Consider the following 26,137-nt stretch of genomic DNA (forward strand, 5'->3'; position numbering starts at 1 on the left):
CAAGGAACTCCACTGTTGATAATTTTAGAACAGTGGCCATCTACAAAAGCATGTACAGTGACCAGAAAGCAAGCAATAGATGCAGGAATAAATAGAACTGGAACAGTTAGCCAGACTCTGTGGAAAGCTTTGGGGATGTCAGGTGCAATGGCAAAGGTTTCGCCAAAGTCCCGAAAGGGGGATGACCAATATTCTTAAAAGACTGAGAGAAGATCGCCAGTGGCGTGTCCCTGACAGAACCCATCGCTACGGTCAGAAGGGCTATGAGAGGAAAGGTGCTGCATCATCCTACTGAGGACAGTCAACACTTTGAATATCAAAAAAAAAAAAAAAAAAAAAAAAAAAAAAAAAAAACATGCAAATAGGCAACGGTAAAAACGCTGGAAACGGTCACCCTTATCTGGCAAGGCTGCGTAGGAGCAAAGTTCCAGCTAGAAGAGAAGGTGCAAGTTGATGGACAATGGCGAAGGTGTTTGTCATGGCAGGGCATCAGCAAAACAACACAATGGAACAATCAGGACTGTACTCCATTTTAGTGTTGAGGATGGGGAATATTGTATTTCCTGCTTCCTATGGTCTCCAGTCTTTCAAAAACAGTATGTCCAGGCATCTCGAAATGAACGGATCTTGAAGTTGGCTGTTTTTTTTTTTTTTTTTTTTGAAGGAACGGTTTGCGGGCTCCTGACCTTTGGTTCCTTCTTCCTTGCATTAAAAAAAAAAAAAAAAAAAAAAAAACTGACATGACGGTCGTAACCAAAGTGCAAAGTTCGGAACACTGAAGCTGAGCAACGTGACAGCAAGTACGTGTTTTGCACGTACACCAACACCCACCTTTGGCTTGGAAAGTATAATATAAAATGAGAGAATGGCGTGCCATCAGTAGCCTTAGTTTGGAAGATAAGCCATAGACAAGCAGAGGCGGTATTCATCAGAGAAAAGAAAAGGAAAAGCTACGAATGTTACATGAGCAAACAGATTAATATATTCGTCTAAAGGTGGCAGTACCAAAAGAAAAATTACGTCGTTGGGTTAAAGGAAGTGAGTTAGGGTTGGGGTACTGAGTGAGGAATGAAAACTGATTCAATACACCATGAAGAAGTGGCAGCGTCTACGTAAGTGGCTGGTGGCATAGTTGTGCTTAGTAGGTGATAAAATACACTATGGAGATCATATGCATCAGTGGATATGAGGACAGTTGTGCATAAGTGATCAAGTACACAATAAGAATCATCTACATTAGTACTTGTGGGCACAGTTGTACATGGAAAATGTGCCATAAAATCATCTACCTCAATGGGTGAGGGCACATTTGTGCATGTGATAAATTACACCATAATGATCATGTACATCAGCGTGTGGGGGTAGTTTTGTTTGGTAAGAAATGATAAAAATAAGTAGACCTAATATGAGGCAATAATAAACACTGAACAGTACCAGCTGGCCGGCCGCTCAGCTGCGGGAGTGCATTGGGTGGGTGTGTTGCAGTGCCCTCCCGCAGCCGTAGCCGTTAAATGGCAACATCACCTTATATGCCGGCATCTGCCACACTGGGCAGTGGACTTACCAACACAGTAATATTTCATTTTGTACCAAACGGTTACAGCCTGCGTTAGGGACGGTCGCCTGACGTGGTCCTGCGGCGGCATCTGCTTCAGTGGGCAGTGTCAACAACAGTTATGCTTCATTTTATACAAAACCGTTATATAACTTGCGTTAGGGACGGTCGTTTGACGGGGTCAGGGCGCATCATTAGATTCAGCTATACATTATGGCGGCATCTGCCTCAGTGGGCAGTGTCAACAACAGTTATGCTTCATTTTATACAAAACCGTTATATAACTTGCGTTAGGGACGGTCGTTTGACGGGGTCAGGGCGCATCATTAGGTTAGGCAATACATCATGGCGACATCTGCCTCAGTGGGCGATGGAATCAGCAACAGTTATGCTTCATTTTATACAATACGGTTATAACTTGCGTTAGGGACGGTCGTCTGGCGGGGTCAAGGCGCTTTATTAGGTTACACATTATGGCGACATCTGCCTCAGTGGGCCGTGGAATCAACAACAGTAATGTTTCTTTTTGTATAAAACAGTTATACCTTGTGTCAGGGACGGTCGTTTGACGGGGTCAGGGCGAATCATTAGGTTAGGCAATACATCATGGCGACATCTGCCTCAGTGGGCGATGGAATCAGCAACAGTTATGCTTCATTTTATACAATACGGTTATAACTTGCGTTAGGGACGGTCGCCTGGCGGGGTCAAGGCGCATCATCTGGTAAGCCAGCTCCACCAGGTCACTTGCCCAAGCCCCCAGTCGCACAAACTCCAGCTGGTCGCACCTGCTTGCTATAAGATATCCCAGCGAGTACACGTCACTGGCCGAGCTTGTTGTCCTACCGAAGTACATCTCCGGTGCGCACCATCGGTGCTGACGATGGCGCTCTGGGCTGGCCGCAGGGATGGTCACGGTGTCGCCTGCTTTACTACACAACCCGAAGTCAATTAGTTTGGCCGTAACACGACCCTGGCTGAAGTCCAGAATTATATTATCAGATTTTACATCGTTATGTATGAAACCCCTGCGATGAATTTGGCAAAGACTGAGTGCAATCTGCAAAAATACATCAATCAGCTGTATTGGCGATATTGCTTGGCTGTGGAGTAGCCAGTGTCTAAAGGTAACACCGGGAGTCAGCGTTGTGATGAGAATGGGAGAGTCTGTAGCAACCGCCAACACCCGCGGGGCGCCCCCAGCACCACGAAGCTTCCACAGCTTTTTGCCCTCACTCATCAAATTGGCGTGTTCGCTTAATGTTTTACCCACCTTCATACATGAAAGTTTGCCCTTGTAATAAACCCTATACGCTATACTACTGACGCCTTGCCCTAAGGCAAACTGGGTGACAGTATCGCTCATTATATCATGTTTTTGTCGTATTAGGTCCCGCAGTGTAGGCCTACTGGTCTTCTTATCCAAACGTTGAGGCACGCCCGCCCAAGATGTGAATACGCGTAACAAATGTAGTGCGTAATCCATTGTGTTAGCAGTAAACTACGTACTGGTACCCACCTACCAACTCGACGGATCTTTTTCTACTGAGGGATTTGACAGCAGTTGTCCATATTTATAGGCTGATTCCAGGATGGCTCCGTTTTCTATGTTACTGACCATTTTCTTTCTCTCTCTCTCTCTCTCTCTCTCTCTCTCTCTCTCTCAAAACCTTCATACAGACAATTTACTCATGTGTTACGCTAAGATGGATTTATATTTATTAAAAATGTATTTATAAATACGTCCATCCTTATATAGTTGTAAATAAAACAAAGATAAAGTACACAAAAATTTGTATTATAAGCGACCGAGAGGATTATCAGCTGTTGATTACGGAGGTCGTTTCAGTCCAAAAGTTATTAACACAACACCAAAACTCAGAATAATTTATTTAATCATTCAAGCCTTTGTGTGTCATCAGGACTTCACAGCCTTTGGTAATTTATGCGTCTGAAAGCCTGTCAGTTGTAGTTTGGTAAGTAATGATAAATTTTCAGGAATGATGGCATTTGGAAAAATAATGAAGATATTGTTGACCACCTCAGAATTTGTAAAGAGGCTATTCCAGAAATGAAGCCCCTCATATTGTTTCAAAATAACAAGTCACAATATCACATTGCCACTAGTGGAACAGATTTATTTTGGAAATGAGTTTAATTCTCGTCTCCAAAACCATTCGTTTTTATGACAAAAGGAAGTTGAATGTAGTGGAGATGGCAATCTGAATATCATCTCAACTACTTTTATTTCTTTGGGGATTTTTTTAATTTTTTTATTGAGTCTGCTTACCATTTTTTTTTTTTTTTTCCAGCAAATAGTGTTTGTCTTGTTATGCATTGTTTGCTGTTAGTAAAGTGTACTGAAATGTTTTGTCAAGCCCTGTCACAGGGTGAAGATGGCTGCGTCATCATCCTGGCCTTTAATCACCACAAGAACAATCATTGGTAATTTTTTCCTTCAGTCCTATATGGTACTTGTCATCCTTCAGTCCTATATGGTACCATACTTGCCATCCTTCAGTCCTACATGGTACTTGCTATCCTTCAGTCCTAAATCTGCAATCCTTCGGTCTTAATTTGCTATCCTTCAGTCCTAAACTTGCCTTCCTTCAGTCCTATACTCATGCGAGGGAGAAGGAACCAAAGGTCAGAAGTCCACAAAATTGTTTCCTCTAAGAAAAACAAAAACAAGATACCAGAGAGCCAAATTCAAAATTCGTTCATTTCGAGATGCCTGGACACACCGAGTTTAAAAGACTGGAGGTCATAGGCAGTAGGAAACACAGACAGAAGAAGACAGTTCCAGAGTTGGCCTGTTGCATACATGAAGGACTGGGAGCAATGGTTAACATTTGCTCTAGAGAGTTGGACTGAAAAGGGATGAGAGTGTGGTGCTAGATGGATGTTATGTGCCCACTGTAGTGGGGGAGGGATGCAAGCAGACAGTTCAGAGGAGCAGTGACCATTGAAGCAGCGATAGAAAAGAGATAAAGATGCAACAGTGCGGCGAAGAGACAGAGGCTGAAGGGAGCCAGTAAGAGGAGGAGAGTTAATAGACGAAAAGCCTTTGCCTTCATCTTTTTGAGGAGAGCCGTTTGTGAGGAGCCTCCCCACATGTGAGAATTGTATATATTGCACACAGACAAATAAAATCTGTGTATAAAGTCAACAACCATTAAGCATCCTTCAGTCCTAAACTTGCCGTCCTTCAGTTCCAAGCTTGCCATCTTTTAGTCCTAAACTTGCCATCTTTCAGCTGCAATCGTGCCTTCCTTTGGTCCCAACCTTGCCATTTTAGTCCAAACCTTGCCATACTGTCCTACAGTCTTAACATTGCCATCCTTTGGTCCAAACCTTACCATCCCTCAGTCCAAACCATACCGTCCTTTTTAGTCCAAACCTTGCCATCCTTCAGTCGAAACCTTGCCATCCATCAGCCCAAACCTTGCCATCCTTCAACCCAAACTTTGCCATCCTTCAGCCCAAACCTTGCCATCCTTCAGTCCAAACCTTACTATCCTTCAGTCCAAACCTTACCATCTGTCAGTCCAAACCTTGCTATCCGTCAGTCCAAACCTTGCTATCCGTCAGTCCAAACCTTGCCATCCTTCAGTCCAAACCTTGCCATCCTTCAGTCCAAAATTTGCCATCCTTCAGTCCGAACCTTGCCATCCTTCAGTCTGAACCTTCCCATCCTTCAGTCTAAACCTTACTGTCCTTCAGTCCAAAATTTGCCATCCTTAGGTCCAAATCTTGCCATCCTTAAATCTTAACCTTACCGTTCTTCAGTTCAGCCTGAGCATCACCCAGATCAAATGTACAGTAGAAGTCCGATTTTTCGGCATCTATGGGACCAGGCAAGTGCCGAATAATCAAAATTGCCGAATTATCAAAAACCCTACCCACTCAGTACCTTATATGTTTCGGTGAACACTATCATCACTACTCATATCATTACAAATGTGTTTGGAGAGAGTACTGTATACTGTTTGATACTGTACAATACTGTAATGAATACAGTACTACTGTATACATGAATATGAAAAATAAAGAAATTAGTGAACATACTGTATATAAATGTAATGATACAGTAGGCCTACAAGTTCACATGCACTTACCTAAACTTATAGTAGGTTCCTTATTTACATATGTACAATAGAAGGGGTTGATTGGAGTCTGCTACTGCTGGAAGAAGTCCCCAGCAGTAGAGGGGACGAAAAAAATCGGAAAATCTGCCGAACGATCAGAGATTTTCGTAAATGGGACAAATTGTCAAAACTGCCGAAATGTCAGATTTGCCAGGGAATTGGATGCCGAAGAATTGGACTTTTACTGTACCAGAACATACACTGTCTGAAAATGTTGGTATGGCAGACTTTTTCTATATATTGGCCAAGGGCTTTCAGGTGAGGGGAAATATGGGGTTAATAAGCTGCAGATGAACAGGAACAGATAAAGAAATTCAGACCATTGGCATGAAATGTTGAGAGCCATTTTACAGTATCATTTTTTTCCTTTATAAAATGTAACCCTATTGTCAGTGAGATGGGTTTTAAAGATCATGGAATTGTTCAGTATTGCTGCATTGTAAGGAGAGTGGAAAGGTTACAAGAGGATGAGAAAAAGGCAGAGTATAAGAGAGAAGTGGAGGAACGATTGGGCAAATATGAATTGGAGCAGATGGGGGATGTGGAAGGTGTGTGCAGGTTATTTACAAAAGAAATATGTGCAGCATGTGATGTGGTGTGTGGGATGAAGAGAAGACGGAGGGGTGTGCAAGGAACAGCGTGGTGGAATGAAGAGGTGAGACAGGCTGTGGCACAAAAGAAGAAAGCATATAATGAATGGATGAGAAATAGGGGCCTGGAAGAAGTTGAGAGGTGGAAGAGAGAGTTATATGTAGAGAGAAAGAGAGAGGTGAAAAAATTAGTAAGAAGAGAGGGGATTAGAAATTTGGAAGGAACTTGAGTGTAAAGTGGAGGGACTGTAAGAAAATGTTCTGGAAAGAGGTGAAAAGAGTAAGACAGGGTGGAAGTGAAGTCAGCAGGGGAGTGAAAGATAAAAATGGTAGATTACTCGTGGAGAAGGGAGAAAAAGTGAGCAGATGGAGAGAACACTTTAAGGAATTGTTGAACATAGAGGATGGAAGTAATGTGAGTATAAGTGGCTGGGGAATGGCTGGGAGAGGGAGGGAGGTGAGAAGACAGGAAGAAATCAGTAGGATAGAAGTTGTGGAAGCAATGAAGAAAGTGAAATTTGGGAAAGCCCCAGGAATTGATGGAGTGTGTGGTGAAATGCTGAAGCATGAGGGAGAGATAGTAGTAGAATGGATGTGGAAAATGTGCAGATTGGCCTGGGAGGAAGGTAGAGTCCCGGAGGACTGGAAGTCAGGTATAATTATTCCCTTGTACAAAGGAAAAGGGGAAAAAGAAGTATGTGGTAATCATAGGGGCATCTGTCTTCTAGTATAATAGGAAAAGTGTATGTTAGGATACTTACTGACAGAGTTAGAGAAAGAACAGAGGAATTAGTTGGAGAAGAACAGGGAGGCTTTAGGAAGGGAAGAGGTTGTGTAGATCAAATATTCATTCCTAGATCTTTAGTGGAAAAGTTTTTAGAGAAGGGAAAGAAGTTGTATGCGGCTTTCATGGATTTGGAGAAAGCATATGACAGGGTGGATAGACAAGGATTGTGGAAAGTATTAAGAATATATGGAGTAAATGGGAAGTTGTTTAATGCCGTGAAGAGTATGTATGATGGTGCTAAGGCTGCAGTGCATGTGGATGGTGAACTGAGTTAATTTTTCTCTTTGAAGGTTGGGTTGAAACAGGGATGTGTCATGTCTCCATGGTTATTCAATCTGTACATGGATGGGGTAATAAAAGAGGTACAAGGTAGGGTAGTGGATGTTAGTGAGAGAGGGTAGTGTTTGGAAACTCCCTGTACTGTTGTTTGCAGATGATACTGTGTTGTTGAGTGAAGACGAAGGAGAGCTGCAAGGCTTGGTGGATGAGTTTGGGAGAGTGTGTAAGAAATGGAATCTAAAGGTGAATGTAGGGAAGAGTAAAGTGATTGTCTTTGAGAGAGGTGAAGTCAGTGAATGTACAGCGAGGTTGGATGGTGAGGAATTGGAAAATGTGAGTACGTTTAAGTACTTGGGTAGTGTGATGAGTAAGGATGGAGGTTTGGAGGGTGAAGTGCTTGAAAGGGTACAGCAGGGAAGAAAGGTTGCTGGTTCCTTGAAAGCAGTGATACGAAGCAGGGAAGTGAGCATGGAAGTGAAAAAGTTACTACATGACAATATTGTGATACCAACTCTAACGTATGGAAGTGAAGCTTGGACGTTGTTGGAAGGACACAAGTCAAGAGTGAGAGCAGTGAAAATGAGTTATTTGAGAGGAGCCTGAGGAGTCACATGGAGAGACAGGCTGACAAATGAGGATATAAAGGAGCGTTGTGGTGTGGATGTGGATGTGACAGGAAGCATTAGGAGGAATACACTGAGGTGGTTTGGCCATGTGGAGAGGATGGAAGGTGAAAGACTGATGAAGAGAGTGTACCGTGTGTGAGTGAGGTGGAGGGGGGAAGAGGGAGGGGGAGGCCGAGGATGAGATGGAGGGATGGGGTGGAGAGGTATATGAGAGAGGGGGGTGTGGGTTGGGAGCGGGGCAGTGAAATGGCAGGGGACAGGGCGACGTGGAGGCGTTTTGTTTGTGGCCACCCCGAACGGGATTGAGGCATCTGGCAATAGATAGATAGATATGAAGCCCATTCGGCTGGAGAATACCTGCAATGTCGTCCCCTCCCTACCCACCTGCCTTTTGTTACCTTTTGTTACTCTTGATTTCTGAATAGAAAACAAGGTAAATTACCAGAATTACACCCAACTAACAGACACTGAAATTATTATGGTATGCTCATTAATGAGTTTAAGCAGTTACAGGCACTTTCTCTTCATAAGCATCTCACAAAAAATTACTGTGTGTGTGTGTGTGTGTGTGTGTGTGTGTGTGTGTGTGTGTGTGTGTGTGTGTGTGTGTAAAATTTACCAGTCTCCAACTTCTGGGTATTTGGCCTTTAAGTGGCACACAGTGAGACTAAAATCCTAATACTGTATTTATATGCCCCTTAGGTCTTTTTTGTTTTGATATTCATTTTGAAGAGCAAATACAGGTACTTTATAAATACAGTACAGTATTCTGTATAGAGCAGTGTACAAGTATTATACAAGTGCTTAATTATTGTGCATTTTGTTGTAGTGTGGATGTCGGCACTACGAGGTGGCCAGTGTGTCTGTAGAGGAGCAGCAGCCAGATTGCACACCCTTCCCATAAGAAGGATACCTTCAGTTGTAAACTACCAAATACCTACAGCATCACTCCTCAACTCCCACCTCTGTTTTACTCCAGGTACTGTACATTGCATATAATGCATCTGTGCCGTAAATCACTGTTACCAGCCATAGCCAGGGTTTCTCTCAGTGGTATGGTATATCAGATGCTGTTTTGTCATTGTTATACCTGGAATTAGGAGGACTCTAGTACTGCCCTTACAATGCAAGGCCCACCACATGAGACTGAAGAGGAGACAGTTAGAAGTGCAGTTGCTATGAGAAATTTGGGTGAGGTGGCTGATATGTCAGAAATTGTTGCTGAGATGCTCAGAGCTGATGGTCATTTAGTTGTGAAAATACTGAGTTGCTAAATGCAGTTGTAAGAGAAGACATTGTACTGGTATAGAATGACTGGTTGGAGGGTATGAATGTGATGTGTATGAAGGTAAACATAATGCAGTGGAGAAAGGGAATTGCAGAAGGATGAAACTGATAGATTAAACAGTGATGGTTTTGGAAAGGGTCATTGAGAGCATGATTTGGAAGAGAGTATTAATGAAATGCAGTTTGTTTTAAACCAGGACAAGGTACAACTTATGCAGTATCTTTACTTATTGTCTGACATTTGCAAGAGAAATGCCTCAGAGGAGAAAGCTGCACAGTGCTATTGTGGATTTGGAGGGATTTGATAGGGTAAAATGGTCTTGGAGAAAGTTGTTTTGATAAATGGATCATCAAGTTGGTGTTCTGTGAAGGGGCAGTCATGTATGTGAGAGTGAGCAAAGAGTTGACTGATGAGTTCTCAGGCCATGTTGATACAGTACAGGGTTCAGTGCTGAGTCTGTTGCCTCTCAGCTAGACACTTGAAGCATTGTTATGAGAATTTAGAAGTTGGCTACTTAGGAGCTGTTAGGCTATATCTTGCTAATTTAGTGTACGTACCAAAAATATGGAGGTCAGAGAAAGTTTGAAAGGTGGACGAAGGGATGGATACAAAATTGCTAAAGATTAGTACTGGTAAAACAGTGTGGTGTTACATAGATAGATAGAAAACAGAGGTCTTTAGGTATGAGGCCTCTTGCTCTGTGTAACAAAGGAGTTTGGAGGAATTCTTTCCTGTGTACACCATGTAAAGAAGGGATCCGCAGAAAGTGCAGCAGTAGAACAGGTATACTATAGGATGTGAGAAATTTTCAGTATGTGATATACCTGGACTGTGGAAAACAGAAGGGAATGGGTCATTTAGGATGACAGTCACTTGGAATGCATGGAAGAGTTTTGTCACCTGGAAGACATGCTGAATATGGAAGGAGGAGCAGAGTCTAGTTCCATCGCTAGAATGAAAGGTGGATGGGAGAAGTGTAGAGAACTGTTGCTTCTCCTGACCATGTAGAGGCTCTCCTATGCCAAAGGCACTCTCTGCAATGCAGGTGAAAGATGTGATATGCTGTATTACAGTGAGATAGCCAATAAGAGAAGGGAATAAAGGCAGATTGGAACACACAGAAATGAAATTGTAAAGGTTGAAGAGTAGGGTATCACTGAATAACAGAACCTAATTCATTGTGCAGCAAGAGAAATTTGGAATAAGAAAATTTTGAGATATTATGGAAACCAGTAGATTGAGAATAGTGAGTGGGAGGACTGGGTGAAGAGGTCATTATAGTGAATGTGGAGGGAAGAATGCCCATAGGCAGACCAAGGAAGATGTGGGATGAGGTCCTACATGGAGACCTCCATGATAGGGAACTGAGAAGGGAAATGGCTCAAGATCATGACAGTTGGAGAGCTGGCATCAAGTAAAAAGACCTAAACATTCTGACTTGGTCAGTGGTTTCTAAATATAAAAGCCTGTTGTTAATAATTCTTGCATTTTGTTCTTTTGGTTTCTAGATCCTTCCTCATCCCATCAATAGGTGTGAAAAAGGATAATGGCAGTGGTGGTTATGGTGATGATAAAAGTAATGGTGATGGTGGTGGTGATAATGAAAATTAGAATAGTGTTGATGTTGATGATGATGATAATGAATAAACTCATGATAATAAGTCACTTCTCTTGATATTTCAGTTAGGCATCCAGCACAAGCTGGAGAGAGGAACATGTCAACAGTGCGTCACCTGAACCAGGATGAGGCCACTAATGTGGATGTGGAGCTGTTCACTGACTACCAGTTCAGTGTGGACCAGCTAATGGAACTGGCTGGCCTTAGTTGTGCTCATGCCATCGCTCAGGTAGGAGGCCTGATTTTATGCTTCTTTATCACCCACTAGTACGGGTACCTAGCATTGCATCGGTAAAACCCTATAGTCATGCATACCAGCATTACCTGGGACCCTGGGTGGCCACTGCCTCTGTGGGAGAAGATTCCTGTGGTCCCATTTTACCTGCTGAACCTATGTTCCTCCATGAGTCCAAATTTCCAAGGCTGTATATCTACCATGGACCTATTTTCCCACTGCCCACCCACCCACTCTGCCCACCCCACCAATCCATCCACTCGTCTTACCTGTCATGGCTAATAATGATATGGTTGTACAGTCAATCAAAAAAGTATTGCACGCCTGGGGTATGACATGTGAAAATGAGCGACTTCTACAGACACACCTGGATCTACTAACCTGGTGCCTTAAAAAAAAAAAGGGTACCCAGAATGTGAAGTTTTATGTGATTTTGAGTCCTAATAATCACCAAGGATAATATTTGCTCTAATAATCACAGGGTGTTCCATATATCACAGTGTTTCTTCCATGTTTCATAATTATAGGTGTGGTAAAAGGCCTCGTAAATCAACTAACTCAAAGACAAACAACCATCCCTTATGGGATTTTGATGTCTGGCTATAGATAGATAGAAGATGCCCAGTACTTTTCTGGTTTACTATACACCTGCACCTAAACATTCATGGAAGCAACATCCATGAATTCACCTTTCCACAAGGTAGCCAGAGATATCCAAATTTATAAATATATATTTTTTTTAAGTATGCTAAACGGCAGCAGTGCTCATTGCATGATGGTACAGTTCATGCATCACCTGTATTAGGTGGCTAGCTCTATCTTACTCGTAACCTGGAATTGGGGAAAGGATGTGTAGAGAATGTGGATTGCATATTCTCTACACAGTAATGCAAGTTTGTGGGTGGTTGGGTGAAACTGTAAGGTGAATGACTCGTGTAGAGAATATGCATGTATGCACATTCTCTATACAGTAATGTGAGGGTGTGTGATGTATGGTCATTGGTGCTGCAGTCTGTGCATTGGTCAGTGATATTGTATCAAGCGAATGAGTGAGGGATCCAGTCAGGGAGACAGAAGCCAGCCAGTCTAGCATTGCAGTGCCACTGAACTTGTCATACATAAAACACACACACACACACACACACACACACACACACACACACACACACTTATATTAATATATTTCACTGACGTCCTGACATGAGATGATGTTACACAGGTACCGTATAGGCCAATGTTTAACAGTCAGTGAAGCAGTGTAGTGGGTGGCTGTGTACACATGAGGTTGTGAGCAACACCCATCTGAAAGTACTTGGTTACAGTGACGAGCAAAAATTAACCAACAGTTTGCTCCCAGCATTGAGCACTGTTGTCCATATTTCTTATTCCTGCTCAAACAGCAGAATATTCTGCAGTCTCATACCATCTCATATAATTCATATAGCCATAAGAAAAAACAGGTCTCATAACAACAGCCTTTGACCTAGCTGGTTGTGACTTTGAAATTTTGCTCATGGCTGTATATACACATAAAGCCTGGCAGCACTCAGCTGAGTAAATGTTGCCAGATGTTGATATTTCTCCCAGTAACAACTTTTATGCAGTTGTCACAGTCATGTAAACCTTTCATCACTGCTTTGGCGATGGTGCAGTAGAATACCTGTAGTGTATATGCAAATTCAGTTGTTCAATCAAGAACAAATATTAAATATGTAAGCTTAAGAAACTGTTAGTTTTCCCACAATATTCAGCGTCATTATAAAGAGAATTTTAATACAAACCTCTTCATTTTCCCTTGTGCAGTCTCAGGTCCTTTCACACGTGAAATGAATATTTTCGTTCAGTTGATAGTACGAACATTATTTCACATGCCTTAAAATTTTTTCTTCATTTTACTGTAGATCAGTAATGTCACACAGTTATAAGCATATGATTAACTATACAGGCCGTCCCCAACTTATGAAAATGATTGGTTCCTGAAGGTCTTTCATAAGTCTTTTTTTTCCGTTAGTCCATCTTTTCTAGTCACTTTATATCATTCACCAAGATGAACTCCTCCCCGTGAACTGCTGTCAATCTTAGTAGCCCCTATTTTCATGCATGTATGGTTAATATAAACAAGCATAAATTCAAAGACTTTGATATATTTACGTTTAAAGTACTATTGAATGCATTGGTACAGCTTGCTTACATGTTCAAGAATACGTTCCTTGTCCTTTAAAATTGTTCCTACAGTCAAGGGATTCAGTGTAAGCACATGTGCCACATCACTCAGCTTCTCCCCACTCTCCACTCTCATGATTATGTTCACTTTGGTTTCCATTGTAAATGCACGCTGTTTTCTGCTGTTACCAATACCACTCTCACTACTTTTCTGTTTCTGAGACATGTTGGGGGAAATAATCAAGTCTAAATGATGAAAATCACAACTGATGTTACTTGTGGTGGTAACAACAATGCCCTGAGCCTCCAAGCAGGGGGAGGGAGGGAGTGCACAGTTGCCATCTGTTGGGGACCACTGACTTGTCTTTGGCGTGCGTTTTGAATCAGTAAATTAATTATTATTATTATTTTTTTTTACCTCTGAAAATTAGAACAGGGAGGTTTTAGGAAGGGAAGAGGTTGTGTAGATCAGATATTCATTCTTTGGTCTTTAGTGGAAAAGTTTCTAGAGAAGGGAAAGAAGTTGTATGTGGCTTTCATGGATTTGGAGAAAACATATGACTGGGTGGATGGGTGGATAGACAAGGATTGTGGAACGTATTAAGAACAAATGGAGTAAATGGGAAACTGTTGAATGCCGTGAAGAGTATGTATGAGGGTGCTAAGGCTGCAGTGCATGTGGACAGTGAATTGAGTGAATTTTTCTATTTCAGGGTTGGATTGAAACAGTGATGTGTCATATCTCCATGGTTGTTCAATCTGTATATGGATGGGGTTATAAATGACATACAAGGTAGGGCGTGGATGTTGGAGTGGCCCTAATGAGAGAGGGCAGTGTTTGGAAAATCGCTGTACTGTTGTTTGCAGATGTTGCTGTGTTGTTAGTCATGAGGAAGGGGAGCTGCATGGCCTGGTGAATGAGTTTGGGAGAGTGTGTAAGAAGTGGAATCTATATGTGAATTTAGGGAAAAGTAAAGTTACGGTCTTCATGAGAAATGAAGTCAGTGAATGTACAGTGAAGTTGGATGGTGAGGAAATGGAAAATGTGTGTGCATTTAAGTACTTGGGTAGTGTGATCAGTAAGGATGGAAGTGTGGAGGATGAAGTGCTTGAATGGGTACAACAAGGAAGAAAGGTTGCTGGTCTTTGAAAGGAATGATAAGAAACAGGGAGGTGAGCATGGAAGTGAAAAAGTTAGTGCATGACAGTATTGTAATACCATCTCTAACGTATAGAAGTGAAGCTTGGACGTTGTTGGAAGGACACAAGTCAAGAGTGAGAGCAGTGGAAATGAGAAATAGAGAGGAGCATGTGGAGTCACATGGAGAGACAGGCTGACAAATGAGGAAGTGAAGGAGCGTTGTGGTGTGGATGTGGACGTGATGGTAAGCATTAGGAGAAACACACTGAGGTGGTTTGGCCATGTGGAGAGGATGAAGAGCGAGAGACTGACAAGAAGAGTGTATATGAGTCAGATGGAGGGGGGGGAGAGGGAGAAGGAGACCAAGGATGAGATGGAGGGATGGAATGGAGAGGTATATGAGAAAGGGGGGTATGAGCTGGGAGCAAGGCAGTGAAATGGTGGGGGACATGGCGACATGGAAGCGATCGGTTTGTGGCCACCCCTTACGGGATTAAGGCGTTTGGCAATAGATGGATAGATAGAGGAAGGATGGGGCTTGAATATATTTGGTTTTGTGTTGAGGAGGGGTAAATTGAGATGGTTTGGGCTTGTTGAGAGGATGATGAATGACAGTTGGGTGTGGAAGATGATAAGTGTGAACACTGGGAGTAGGGTTGTGAAGGGCAGACCAGGAAAGACCTGGGTCAAGGTCATAGAGTTTGACCTCAGGGATAAGGGACTGAAGAGGGGGGCTGCCAGATATTGAGCAGCATGAAGAGCTGCTATTAGTTGATGAAGGCCAATGCATGTAAGCATGTTGGAGTCTTTATAAACAATATGAATGATACAATTTGGCAGTGACTGAACTGGCAGAGAGAAGGCCTGCAGTCCTAGCGGACCCAGGATCGAATCCCACCTGGGGCAGGAAACTGTTTAAAGATTTGAAGTTCATAAAGCAGACATTACTGATTTACCAGAAGACTCACCGACGTGTCGTAAAAATACCTCTGGTAATACCAGCACACCAGTCTTGTATTTTTTTTTTTTTTTTTTTTTTTTTTAATGCGAGGAAGAAGGAACCAAAGGCCATGAGGCCGCAGTAACAGTTCCCTCCAAGAGAAAAATAACATACAATAGAGAGCCAAATTCAAGATCCGATCATTTTGAGATGCGTGGACACACTGCGTTTGAAAGACTGGAGATCATAGGAAGCAGGAAATACAGACAGAGGGAGGCAGTTCCAGAGTTGACCTGTTGCATTAATGAAGGACTGGGAGTAATGGTTAACTCTTGCATTAGAGAGTTGGACAGAAAAGGGATGAGAGTTTCCTGCCAGACGGGTGCTACGCGCCCGTCGTAGAGGTGGAGGAATGCAAGCAGACAGTTCAGAGGAGCAGTGACCATTAAAGTAGCGATAGAAAAGAGATAAAGATGCAACAGTGCGGCGAAGAGACAGAGGTTGAAGGGAGTCAGTAAGAGGAGGAGAGTTAATGAGATGAAAAGCCTTTGACTCCACCCTATTGAGAAGAGCTGTATGTGGGGAGCCTCCCCACACATAAGAGTTGTACTCCAAACAGGGGCGGATAAAACCTCTGTATACAGTAGAGTCAACAATTGTGCAGGGGTAAAGAAGGAACGGAGTCGGCTTAGCACACCTAATCTCTTGGAAGCATATTTTACAAGAGATGTAATATGATCTTTCCAAGATAAGTCCCAAGTAAATGAAACCCCAAGCATGTTCAAGGATGATGCAGGATTAAGCTGAATATTATTAAACATTAGTGGGTATACCTGCGGAATATTTTGTCGGGTTGATAGGTGTAAAAACTGAGTCTTTGAAGCATTAAAAACAACCAGATTATTTTTACCCCAGTCAGAGATACGAGCCAAGTCAGACATTAGGTGTGCCATAGCCTCATCCCTTGTTTGTTGAAGTAACTGCTGAGATGGACGTTGCGGGAACCGAATGGAAAGGTGAAGGGTGGAGTCATCAGCGTATGAGTGGATAGGGTTAGATGTACAGCTTAGAAGATCATTGATGAATAAAAGGAAGAGAGTTGGTGATAGGACAGAGCCCTGAGGAACACCACTGTTGATAGATCTAGGAGAAGAACGATGGCCGTCTACAACAGCGGCTACAGAACGACCAGAAAGGAAGCTAGCGATGAAGGCACAGATAGAAGGATAGAAACCGTAGGAGGGCAGTTTGGAAATTAAAGATTTATGCCAGACTCGATCAAAATCCTTTGAGATGTCAAGTGCAATGGCAAAGCTTTCGCCAAAGTCCCGAAAGAACGATGACCAGGAGTCTGAAAGGTAGGTGAGAAGATCGCCTATGGAGCGTTCCTGACGGAACCCATACTGATGATCGGAAAGAAGGTTGTGATAGGAAAGATGCCTTAAAATTTTTCTATTGAGAATTGATTCAAAAACTTTTGAAATACAGGACGTTAAAGGCAATTGGACGATAGTTGGAGGGTTGGGAGTGGTCACCCTTCTTTGGGACTGGCTGAATGAGAGCAAACTTCCAGCAAGAAGGAAAGGTACAAGTTGACAGACAAAGGCGAAAGAGACAGCCTAGCATGTATTCAGTATGGAAGGTGGCTGTTAGCATTGAAGTGGTGACATGAAGGTGTAAAGTATGTAGGAGGACTGCTGGGTTTTGTGAACAGGCTGTGAAGCCAATGCCCAGAGTCAGACACATAAAAAAAAATATATATATACAGATACCCGGTATTGTTCATACCTGCGACATACATGCAAGATGGACAGAAGAGGGTGCTGGTGTGATGTGGTCCATGGATATACTGTAATGTGGTGCTGTGTATACTGTAATGTGTTGTTTGTGCATACCATCATATGCTGTGGTCTGGGTATACTGTAGTGTGTTGTAATTTATATATACTGTAATGCCTACTGACTTAACAATTTGGACAGAAGGTGCTGTTGCATTGTGATCCATTTTTGTACAGTACGTAGTGTGTTGTTGTCCATGTATATCTTGTTAATACCTGCAGACGTACCAGCCAAATGGACAGAAGAGGGTGCTGGTGTGTTGTGGTCCCGGCAACAATGGCGGTGATGGCCTGGTGTGTGCCCGTCACCTCACCCTGTTGGGCTTCACACCGGTCATCCTGTACCCCAAACCCACCGACAAGCCACTGTACAATAACTTGGTCAAACAGTGTCAGATGTATGGGGTTGCATTCATCGACGCCATGCCAGATGCTGACTCACTCAACAGGTAACTATATATGGTAACTCAAACATAGTCATTTGTATACAGGTAAGGACTAAAGTTTGTCTACTGTTTCACTGTATCTGCTTCACACTTCGGGCATGTCTTTCAGTTTGCTTCTTAATGCAGCTTATTGAAAAGAATCACCTGGGGGGGGGGGGAATACCAAGCCTGTCTCGGTTGACAAGTATTAGCCTAGAAGAGGAAAATGAGAAGTAGAAGAGATGGAATACCTGACGAATGTTTTTTTGTGATAGGTGGGGGTGCTCACCATCCACCCACTCAATGTAGTGCTGCTTTTGGTGTCTGCCCTTTCCTCTCTTCCTTCCTTCCTCTTCTGTCTTTCTTTCCTTCATTCTTTCCTCTTCCCTCTGCCTACGGGTGACTTTACACTCCATCCTCTGTCTTTCTTTCCTTCACCCTTTCCTTTTCCATCCGCCTATGGGTGACTCCACACTAAGTAACAAGCCAGATGGTTTCCTGTACACCAGGAAACCTTTTACTACACTGGGTGGTAACCATATAACCAAATTATGGCGCCTGGTGGTTTAGTGGGTAATTATTGTGCTCCAGTCGGATTGAGCTGGTGAAGGTGTATATCCAAGGTGTGGTTGGGGTTTATTGCTCACGTAATGCCATCAGGGATGAGTGAGACTGGTCTTTTTCATCTTAAATGTCAAGACCAACTTGCCTAGCCCTGGGCTCCTATGCTCCTCATGAGGCAACGTAGGATTGGATGATGGATGGATGGATGAAGGAAAGAACCCAGGTAGTAAAGGAGATTATGAAAGCTATATTTATCCCTTTGAAAACTGCATCATACACCAAATTGAAGGATCTGAGGATAGTGAAAATATACTAAAAAAGAAATCATGACATTCAGAGTGTTTGTAAGTATCTGTTTAAGAGTGTCCAGACAATTTCCCTGCATTTCAGAGACTACAGTTTAGTTGTGGATGCTTTGTTCGGGTTTAGCTTCAAGCCTCCAGTGCGACCTCTGTTTGCACCTGTTTTGGATACTTTATCAAAGGTAACAGAATGTGGGCTTTGTACACATCATGTAAACGTAAATAGGATAGTGTATTACAGATGGATCCTATTTAATGTTATTACATGATTAAGTTGCTGATCAGTTAACACCATTTCTTCACACAGAGTTGCTTGAGTCATTATAAAATTCCTTTGCAGTCAGTTTTTTTTTTTTTTTTTTTTACCCCCACAGTCTTGAACAAGAATCATATTTTGCATGAAATTGTTTCACTTAAAGTTGCATTCTACTAGCACACATCCTAGACATTAAGTGAAGACTACCTGTACTGTTGAGTTATTAACCCAAGAACTGTGGCATACAACACTAAATGCCCAGCGGGTGACTGCAACATAATCATTAAACTCAGGCAAAAAATTCCGTTACAGTAGACCCTTGCTGTAATGGACTGCATAACAGTGGAGAAGCCATGCATGGTAAAGCCTAAAGGTAATTAAATCCAAGGGTCCACCCTCCCCCTCAGGTGAGAATTGAAGCACATGTTTAAAAATAAATGAGAACAGTATCACAATCTAGTACTGAAAATGAAAATTATACCCATTTTACATTCAGTAGGCCCGTAATTTCACCCTTTTGCAATCTGTTTCACATCCATATCATAGCACTTCTTCATGACTAGTACAGTATTACTGCACTATAATCTGTTATTATAACGCAGCAGTCACAGAGGGGAGAGGAGTTCCAAGGGCCATGTAATTCACCTTATTTAACAAATTGTTCAGCATAGCACTGAGGCCATTGGGTGACTAATGACTGGTTGTTTATAATGTAGTGGCATCTGGAACCTTTTGTCAGTCATTTTCCCCATTCATGTCTCCTCACCTGTTCATGCTGCATTTTGCAGTTGCCTCTGAAATTTAGATCTTAAAACACACACCCTGACTACACTGTTGCAGTTATTGACTTAAAAATTGGCATACCTATACTTTAAAATGTGGTCTTCCTTCCCATCATGCTAAAAAAAAATGTCGGTGATAGAAATAAAAATTACACACTGTAGTTTTTCATCATCGGACTAAAGCCGTTGAACTTAACTACATAATGACTAAACTGTGAGAGATAATGACTTGGTATAGCATACATATACAGTACTGCAACATGTTCGCTTTCATATCAGTGAAGTAAAATTAGTTTCTGATAATGTTGGAAAACTTTTTTTTTTTTTCCACCACAAGATGATTGAGATATCCTGATGGCACACTTCATGGGTTGATTCGCTGTGAGACTTTTATCGTATCATGTATCATGTTGCCGGTGCTGGAATGGGAAGCCATCATGTGGTGGTACCAATATAACCAAACTGCTTTGCTTCCCAGTTACATAAACCCTCAGCTCCCTTCCTAATCCTGTTCCCCTAATAGCCGATGGTGGGCTGCAGCAAGAGGGCAGCTTCAGTTGGCAGTAGCTGGATTAACATTCAGAGTAGGCTGGAGCTGCAAGTATACTATTATCTTGTTGCCCATATTGCACACTGCCAAGATGTGAGATCCGTGCATATTTACTTTCATGCATTTGTTTTTATTGTTATTTTACAAGGGAAAGCTTTCACCCCTTCAGTCTGGTGATGCACTGATTATTTTGTTCATCATCATCATTGTCATCGTCATCATCATCATCGTTATCATCATCATCATCATTATTATCATCATTGTCATTGTTGTCGTCATCATTGTTGTTGTCCGGACCTCCCTTCCTACCCTAGGGTGGGTTAAGGTTGAGTCCAGACAGCCAGAAAGAACTTGATAGAATGAGATACTAGCCAAAACTTGCCGAGGTGAATGGGCCACACTCCCATTGACTCACCAGTCAAGCTCCCAGAATCCTGGCCTCAATGGATTGATACAACTTATGCCACTTGTATCTTCGTATTCACCTATCCAACAGTCAATTCAGTGACTGTCAAGTTCACGTTCTTTATTGGTATTTTCTGGCTGTCTTTACAGTTTTACAATAACTTTGCCCTCTCTGTAAATCTCTTCCAGTACTTTAACATATGTTTCTTGTACATCTTGTCCTCGTTGTTCTCATCACTGCATCTTTTTCAGCAGAATCAAATACTGTACCCTCTCATAAATAGCAAAGTCTCTCCACAAAGGTTTTTTATATTCTGAAGTTTCCACAGTGGCATGATTAACCAAAAATTTGCAGTTTAGGGAAACAGTTAAGTTTTTCCAGTTGATTTTTTTGGTCATGTTGTCTCCAGGGATGGGGTCAAATACGTATTTGTATTTGCAAATACACAAAAATCAATATTTGTATTTTGTATCTGAGAATTTTAACAGTTGCATATTTGTATTTGTATTTGAGCCTTGTATTTGCCATATTTGCTTCAAATACAGTCAAATACACTCATATAAAATTGCTAATTTTACATGCCATTGTGATAAAATTACTGCCAATAGTGAATTTTACTTTTCTTCATAAATAAAAGTTGGCATAGTTGGCATCTTGTCTACCACTGTCATTCAGTCAAGGGATAATGTACAGTACTATACTTGTCAGAACGTGTTCCAAACCTGTTAGCCTGTGTTGAGTGACTGAGAGACTGAGCTCAGCACCAGAAGCCAGCAGTCACTTGTAAAGCCAAGATGTCTAGTACTGTACTGTATTTAGATGTTTTGGACCTAAGCAGCCTGGTTCTGACCCTAGCCCAGGGGTTCCCAACCTTTTTAGCTCTGCAGCCCCCTTTGGTCAGGACTGTATTCATGATGCCCCCCTCCCCCCCCACACACACACACACTGCTCTGATGCCTAAACAACAATGTTTTTATCCATTCCATGTGAACGCTAAAGATGCTGGAGATAATTGTAGGATTTATAACGAAATCAAAGCTCATACCGGTATGTTTATAATTTTTAATTCCTCTGAATAAGAAAAAACATTAAACCTGCATGCAAAAACATAAGTATATTATTTTCATCTCTCTGAAAAACAAAAAAAAAACATTAAACCTGGATGCACTTTTGCAATAATTAATTGAGTTGTTAAGCTGCTGAACACTTGGATAGAAGGAAAATTAGTGGGAAGGTTGGCTTTGTTTCTTCTCTACGAGCAACTTGATTCTTGGAGCAGTTTTAATTAGAGCACACTGCATGTCATATTCAGCATCAAGCAAAATTAACGACACTGCATGCAAGGATTACAACAGACTGATGGTTGTATGTTATGACAACACTACATGTGGTTGCTTGAAATGGCAGTTGTGAAGTTTTTCTATCACATATATGTCTTTGGAAAAACCCTGTATGCATTTGAATGGCCTAGCCCTATTTTGAACTTTGATTGCCCCACGCCTCCCCTAGCAAGCTCAAATGCCCCCCAAGGGGGGCCCACCCCCCAGGTTGGGAAACGCTGCCCAAGCCAGTACATCGTTGAGTGTAATTATTGTCACAAGAATGTTGCTGGCTCCCTCAAGAGTTCTTCCCCACCAGTTCTAGCACCAGTGGTGCTTATTTTACCTAGGTAAATCTCAAGGGAGTAAAATTATCTGTTTATAATTAGGTTGAAAGAAGCTGGTATGGTACCTGCATTTGTAATTATATTTGAAGTTTCATATTTGTATTTGTTGGTACAATACCTGTATTTGTATTTTATTTGTATTTGAAGCTTCATATTTGTATTTTATTTGTTTATGATGATTTAGAAGTTTGAATATTTGTACCTGTATTTGTAATTGGCTGCAAAGAAATTAACGTATTTGTGTCCGTATTTGTATTTGGGCACTTGTAATTGACCCCATCCCTGGTTGTCTCAAAGAATGTGATTGAGTATATGTTAGTGAGCTTTTAGGTGGATATGTGCTGTACTTTAGCTGCTTCAGTGTCCTAATGTTAAAACATTTTCACACACAAAAAATGTATATACTGTATACCAGCACAGTTTTATTTCATCAGCAACCAGCTTTAAGGGTATTAGGTGAAAGAGGGCATAATAAAAAATGAGTTTGCAAATATCCGGGTCAGGATTTACTGTACTTCAGCCATAATGGCCACCACACAAAAAAATATATATATATATTAAAAAAAAATAAATTGTCTCTTTGCAGCATTGTCACCATCTGAACACAATTCTTTATCTAGGTATTTGATGCCACCTGTTTTGAAGCAGGTATTTCTTTATAAATGTGCTTCACATACACTAGCCAGGTTGTTAGTCCATTGGCTGTTAAGTTCAAAAGTGGATGGCAAACCCTGGTCATGTACTGTGGGTCACAAAAGTATTGGTGCACAGTATGTGTGAAACATTTGGGAACACAGAATGAAGGTCACCGAAACATAGTGTCCGACCTACCATGTGTTGGTAGCCCTGGTGTCGGGAGTTGTCCTATATCGCCAAGTAGCAATATCATCTTGCAAACATACTGTATAGCAAATGTTATGTTTATATCAACAGACATTCTTCATACACAATGAGACGTTGGTAATATACAGCAGTTGTTCAAATGTTTTCAGTAGGCATTGGACCCCCTAAGCACTGATACTTTTGCGACCCCCAGTAGTCCTCCATACATAATTCATCCAACCAACTTGATCCCCTGTCAGTTCCTGAACTTATCAGCTTCCATGCCTCTATTCCTACACATGCATTTGCCATAACCACCCATCTCCTTGGCTTATCAAAATTCCACTCACCTTCAAACTCATTCACACTCCTCTCATACCCATTAATTTATATATATCCATTGTCTCTGTATCCAGCTGTTATTAAACATTCTTACCATATATGTTTCATGAATCACTGTACTGTTTCTTTTTTTATCCCTTCTATGCACTCCATCCACACTCCACAATTATGCTATATCCACTGCTCTACTTGGGCTTTGAGTTTTCATTCATGCCATACCAGATTCTTACACTTATACATTAACGTGGGCAATAACACACCCTCATGCAGTCCTCTAGCAGCCTCTCCATGCAAATCTTTGTTTAGTATCAAAACCTTCATAGCACCAGCCATCTTCCTTTCATGTGCAACTCTATTTTCCACTTCTGTTTTACATATTCCTCTTTTTCTATTACAGTACTGCACCAGGGTACCAATTCAAGGCTTTCTCATCAACAGTCACATTAAAAATTACCCTTCTCAGCATTATTATAACCATCACTATATTGTGACAGGTTGACGAATGAAGAAGTGCAGGAACGTTGTGGGGTGGCTGTGGATGTGATTTAGAAAATTAGGAGAAATACACTGAGATGGTTTGGACATGTAGAGAGAATGGAGAATGAAACACTAAGAAAGTGTATGTGGGTGAAGTGGAGGGAGGGAGAGACTGGGGATGAGGTGGAGGGATGAGGTGGAGGGGGGAGTGAGTTGGGGGGAGGGCAGTCAAATGGTGGGTGACAGAGCAACTTAGAGGCACTTTATCTGCAGCCACCCTTTGCTGGATTAGGGCATCAGGCTACAGATTGATAGACTAAATTGTAATGTGTATTTAAGTGTAATGAGAATGTGGTGTCTACAGACGTCTGTGCCTGTGGTGAGTGTTGACATACCATCCGGGTGGCACGTTGAGGCAGGACCGCCCACCGATGCCCCTGCCATTGCCCCAGACATGCTCATCTCGCTCACAGCACCCAAGCTCTGTGCCGCACACTTCAAAGGTTAGCCAGCAGTAAGAGAGGATGGAGGGTGAGAGACTGGTGAGGAGAGTCTATGTGAGTGAGGTGGAGGGGGGGAGAGGGAGGGGGTAGCCAAAGATGAGATGGAGGGATGGAGTGGAGAAGTATATGAGGGAAGGGGGGGGGGTGAGCTGGCAGCAGGGCAGTGAAATGGTGGGGGACAGGGCAACATGGAGGTGATTTGTTTGTGGCCACGCCTTACTGGAATGAGGCGTCAGGCAATAGATAGATAGAAGATTATTTTGGTGATGATGAATGGTAGATATGATTATTTTATTTACAGAAGGGTAGATATGATTATTTACAGAAGGGTAGATATGATTGTTTACAGAAGGGTAGATATAATCACAGTTGCTAAAGTTGAACAGTTTTATAGTTTTATTATTACTAAGAATAATCACAGTTGATGATCCTCTGGCTAATATGCTAGGTTTAAGAACAGAACCCTCCTTGTATTGGTGCAGGTGATTTAGTGACTTTAATGCCATATATAAAGCTTTGTGGTATTCGTGTGGATGTGACTGAAAGCAAGACGAGAAGTACTTTGAGATGGTTTGGCTATGTGGAGAGGATGGAGACTGAGAGACTGATTAGAAGCTATGTGAGTGGAGAGGGAGAGGGGGAGACCTAGGATGTGGTGGAGGGATGGAGTAGAATGATTATAAGAGAAGCGGTGTGTGTGTTGGAGGGAGGGTAGCCAAATGGCAGAGGACAGAGCAGCCTGGAGATGTACCCTAACCTAGCCTAAAATTGCCATCTCCCCATCTTAAATGCAAGTCGTAACATTAGATTGACAACAGGAAGTGGTGGTAGTCATGCAGAAATCCTGTGAAAAAGATGAAAAGCCATAGCATTGTCCTTTCCTGCCACTGAGCTGTTTGAAAAGCCCAAGTATTGTCCTTTCCTGTCACTGAGCTATTTGAAAAGCCTTATTATTGTCCTTTTCAGCCACTGAGCCATGTGAAAAGCCATAGCATTGTCCTTTTCTGCCTCTGAGGTATTTGAAATGACCCCCAGAATGACACAAATCAGGGCCGAGTAAAGGTAAAGAGCTACTGATGCTTTGCAGGTCGGTACCATATCTTGGGTGGGCGCTTTGTTCCTCCTCAGCTGAGTGCCAAATACCAGCTCAACCTCCCTGACTACCCTGGCACCAGTCAGACCATTGTGCTCTCATCACGACCATAGCCATTCAACTGAGGCTCGTATTCAAAGGCTGGTATCTTCCTTAGCCAAGAGGGCTGTGGCACCATTTCCCTACCAGGTTACTAATGTATATACTAAGTTAATATTCTTGACTGTGGTATTTACACAAACCATGTCATTATTAAAAAGCTGTAAATAACACATGGGAGATTATTAAACTAAGAAGCAAGATAAATTGCTAATAGAGAGGTGTTAGAAAGCCTCCTAACTCAATAAGGTTATCAGTCTAAGTGGCTTTGGTGATAATCCCAACTCCTTTTCCTTAAATTATTTATATTGGACACACTGGCATGGGTTGCATCAATAACACACAAGAGGGTAAAGAGGTGTACATACCCCATGAGGATCATAGGAGCCCGGGGGTAGGCAACTTGGTCTTGATATTGAAGATGAGAGTGACCAGCCTCACTCATCCCTGAGTGGCATTACTAGAGTAATAAATCCCAACCATCCCATTGATATAAACCTAAACAGGCTTAATCCAGCCAGAGTGCCAACTGTACAGGAAGCCAAATGGTTTCCTGTACACCAGGAAACCACTTACAGTAGTATGCTGGGTGGTAACCATATAACCAAACTATGGCACCGGGCGGTTTAGTGGGCAATTAAGG

The 26,137-nt window shown here is 42.1% G+C and overlaps 2 protein-coding genes across 2 annotated transcripts; one reads left to right on the plus strand and one right to left on the minus strand.

Moving 5' to 3' along the window:
• Window positions 1–2,192: 2,192 nt before the first annotated feature.
• LOC145406024 (maternal embryonic leucine zipper kinase-like) lies at window positions 2,193–3,041 on the minus strand. The gene has a single exon (XM_080277210.1). The coding sequence runs from the start codon at window positions 3,039–3,041 to the stop codon at window positions 2,193–2,195; it is 849 nt and encodes a 282-aa protein (XP_080133336.1).
• A 5,811-nt stretch (window positions 3,042–8,852) lies between these two features.
• On the plus strand, window positions 8,853–25,560 carry Naxe (NAD(P)HX epimerase). Its single transcript, XM_080277408.1, has 6 exons — window positions 8,853–8,964; window positions 10,957–11,120; window positions 17,430–17,656; window positions 18,587–18,680; window positions 24,164–24,302; window positions 25,390–25,560. The coding sequence occupies exons 2-6, from the start codon at window positions 10,989–10,991 to the stop codon at window positions 25,506–25,508; spliced, it is 711 nt and encodes a 236-aa protein (XP_080133534.1). The 5' UTR covers window positions 8,853–8,964; window positions 10,957–10,988; the 3' UTR covers window positions 25,509–25,560.
• Window positions 25,561–26,137: the final 577 nt, after the last annotated feature.

The sequence above is a fragment of the Coenobita brevimanus genome, chromosome 69, assembly GCF_032717465.1.
Source record: "Coenobita brevimanus isolate Jiangsu-jjx chromosome 69, ASM3271746v2, whole genome shotgun sequence".
Classification (NCBI taxonomy): domain Eukaryota; kingdom Metazoa; phylum Arthropoda; class Malacostraca; order Decapoda; family Coenobitidae; genus Coenobita; species Coenobita brevimanus.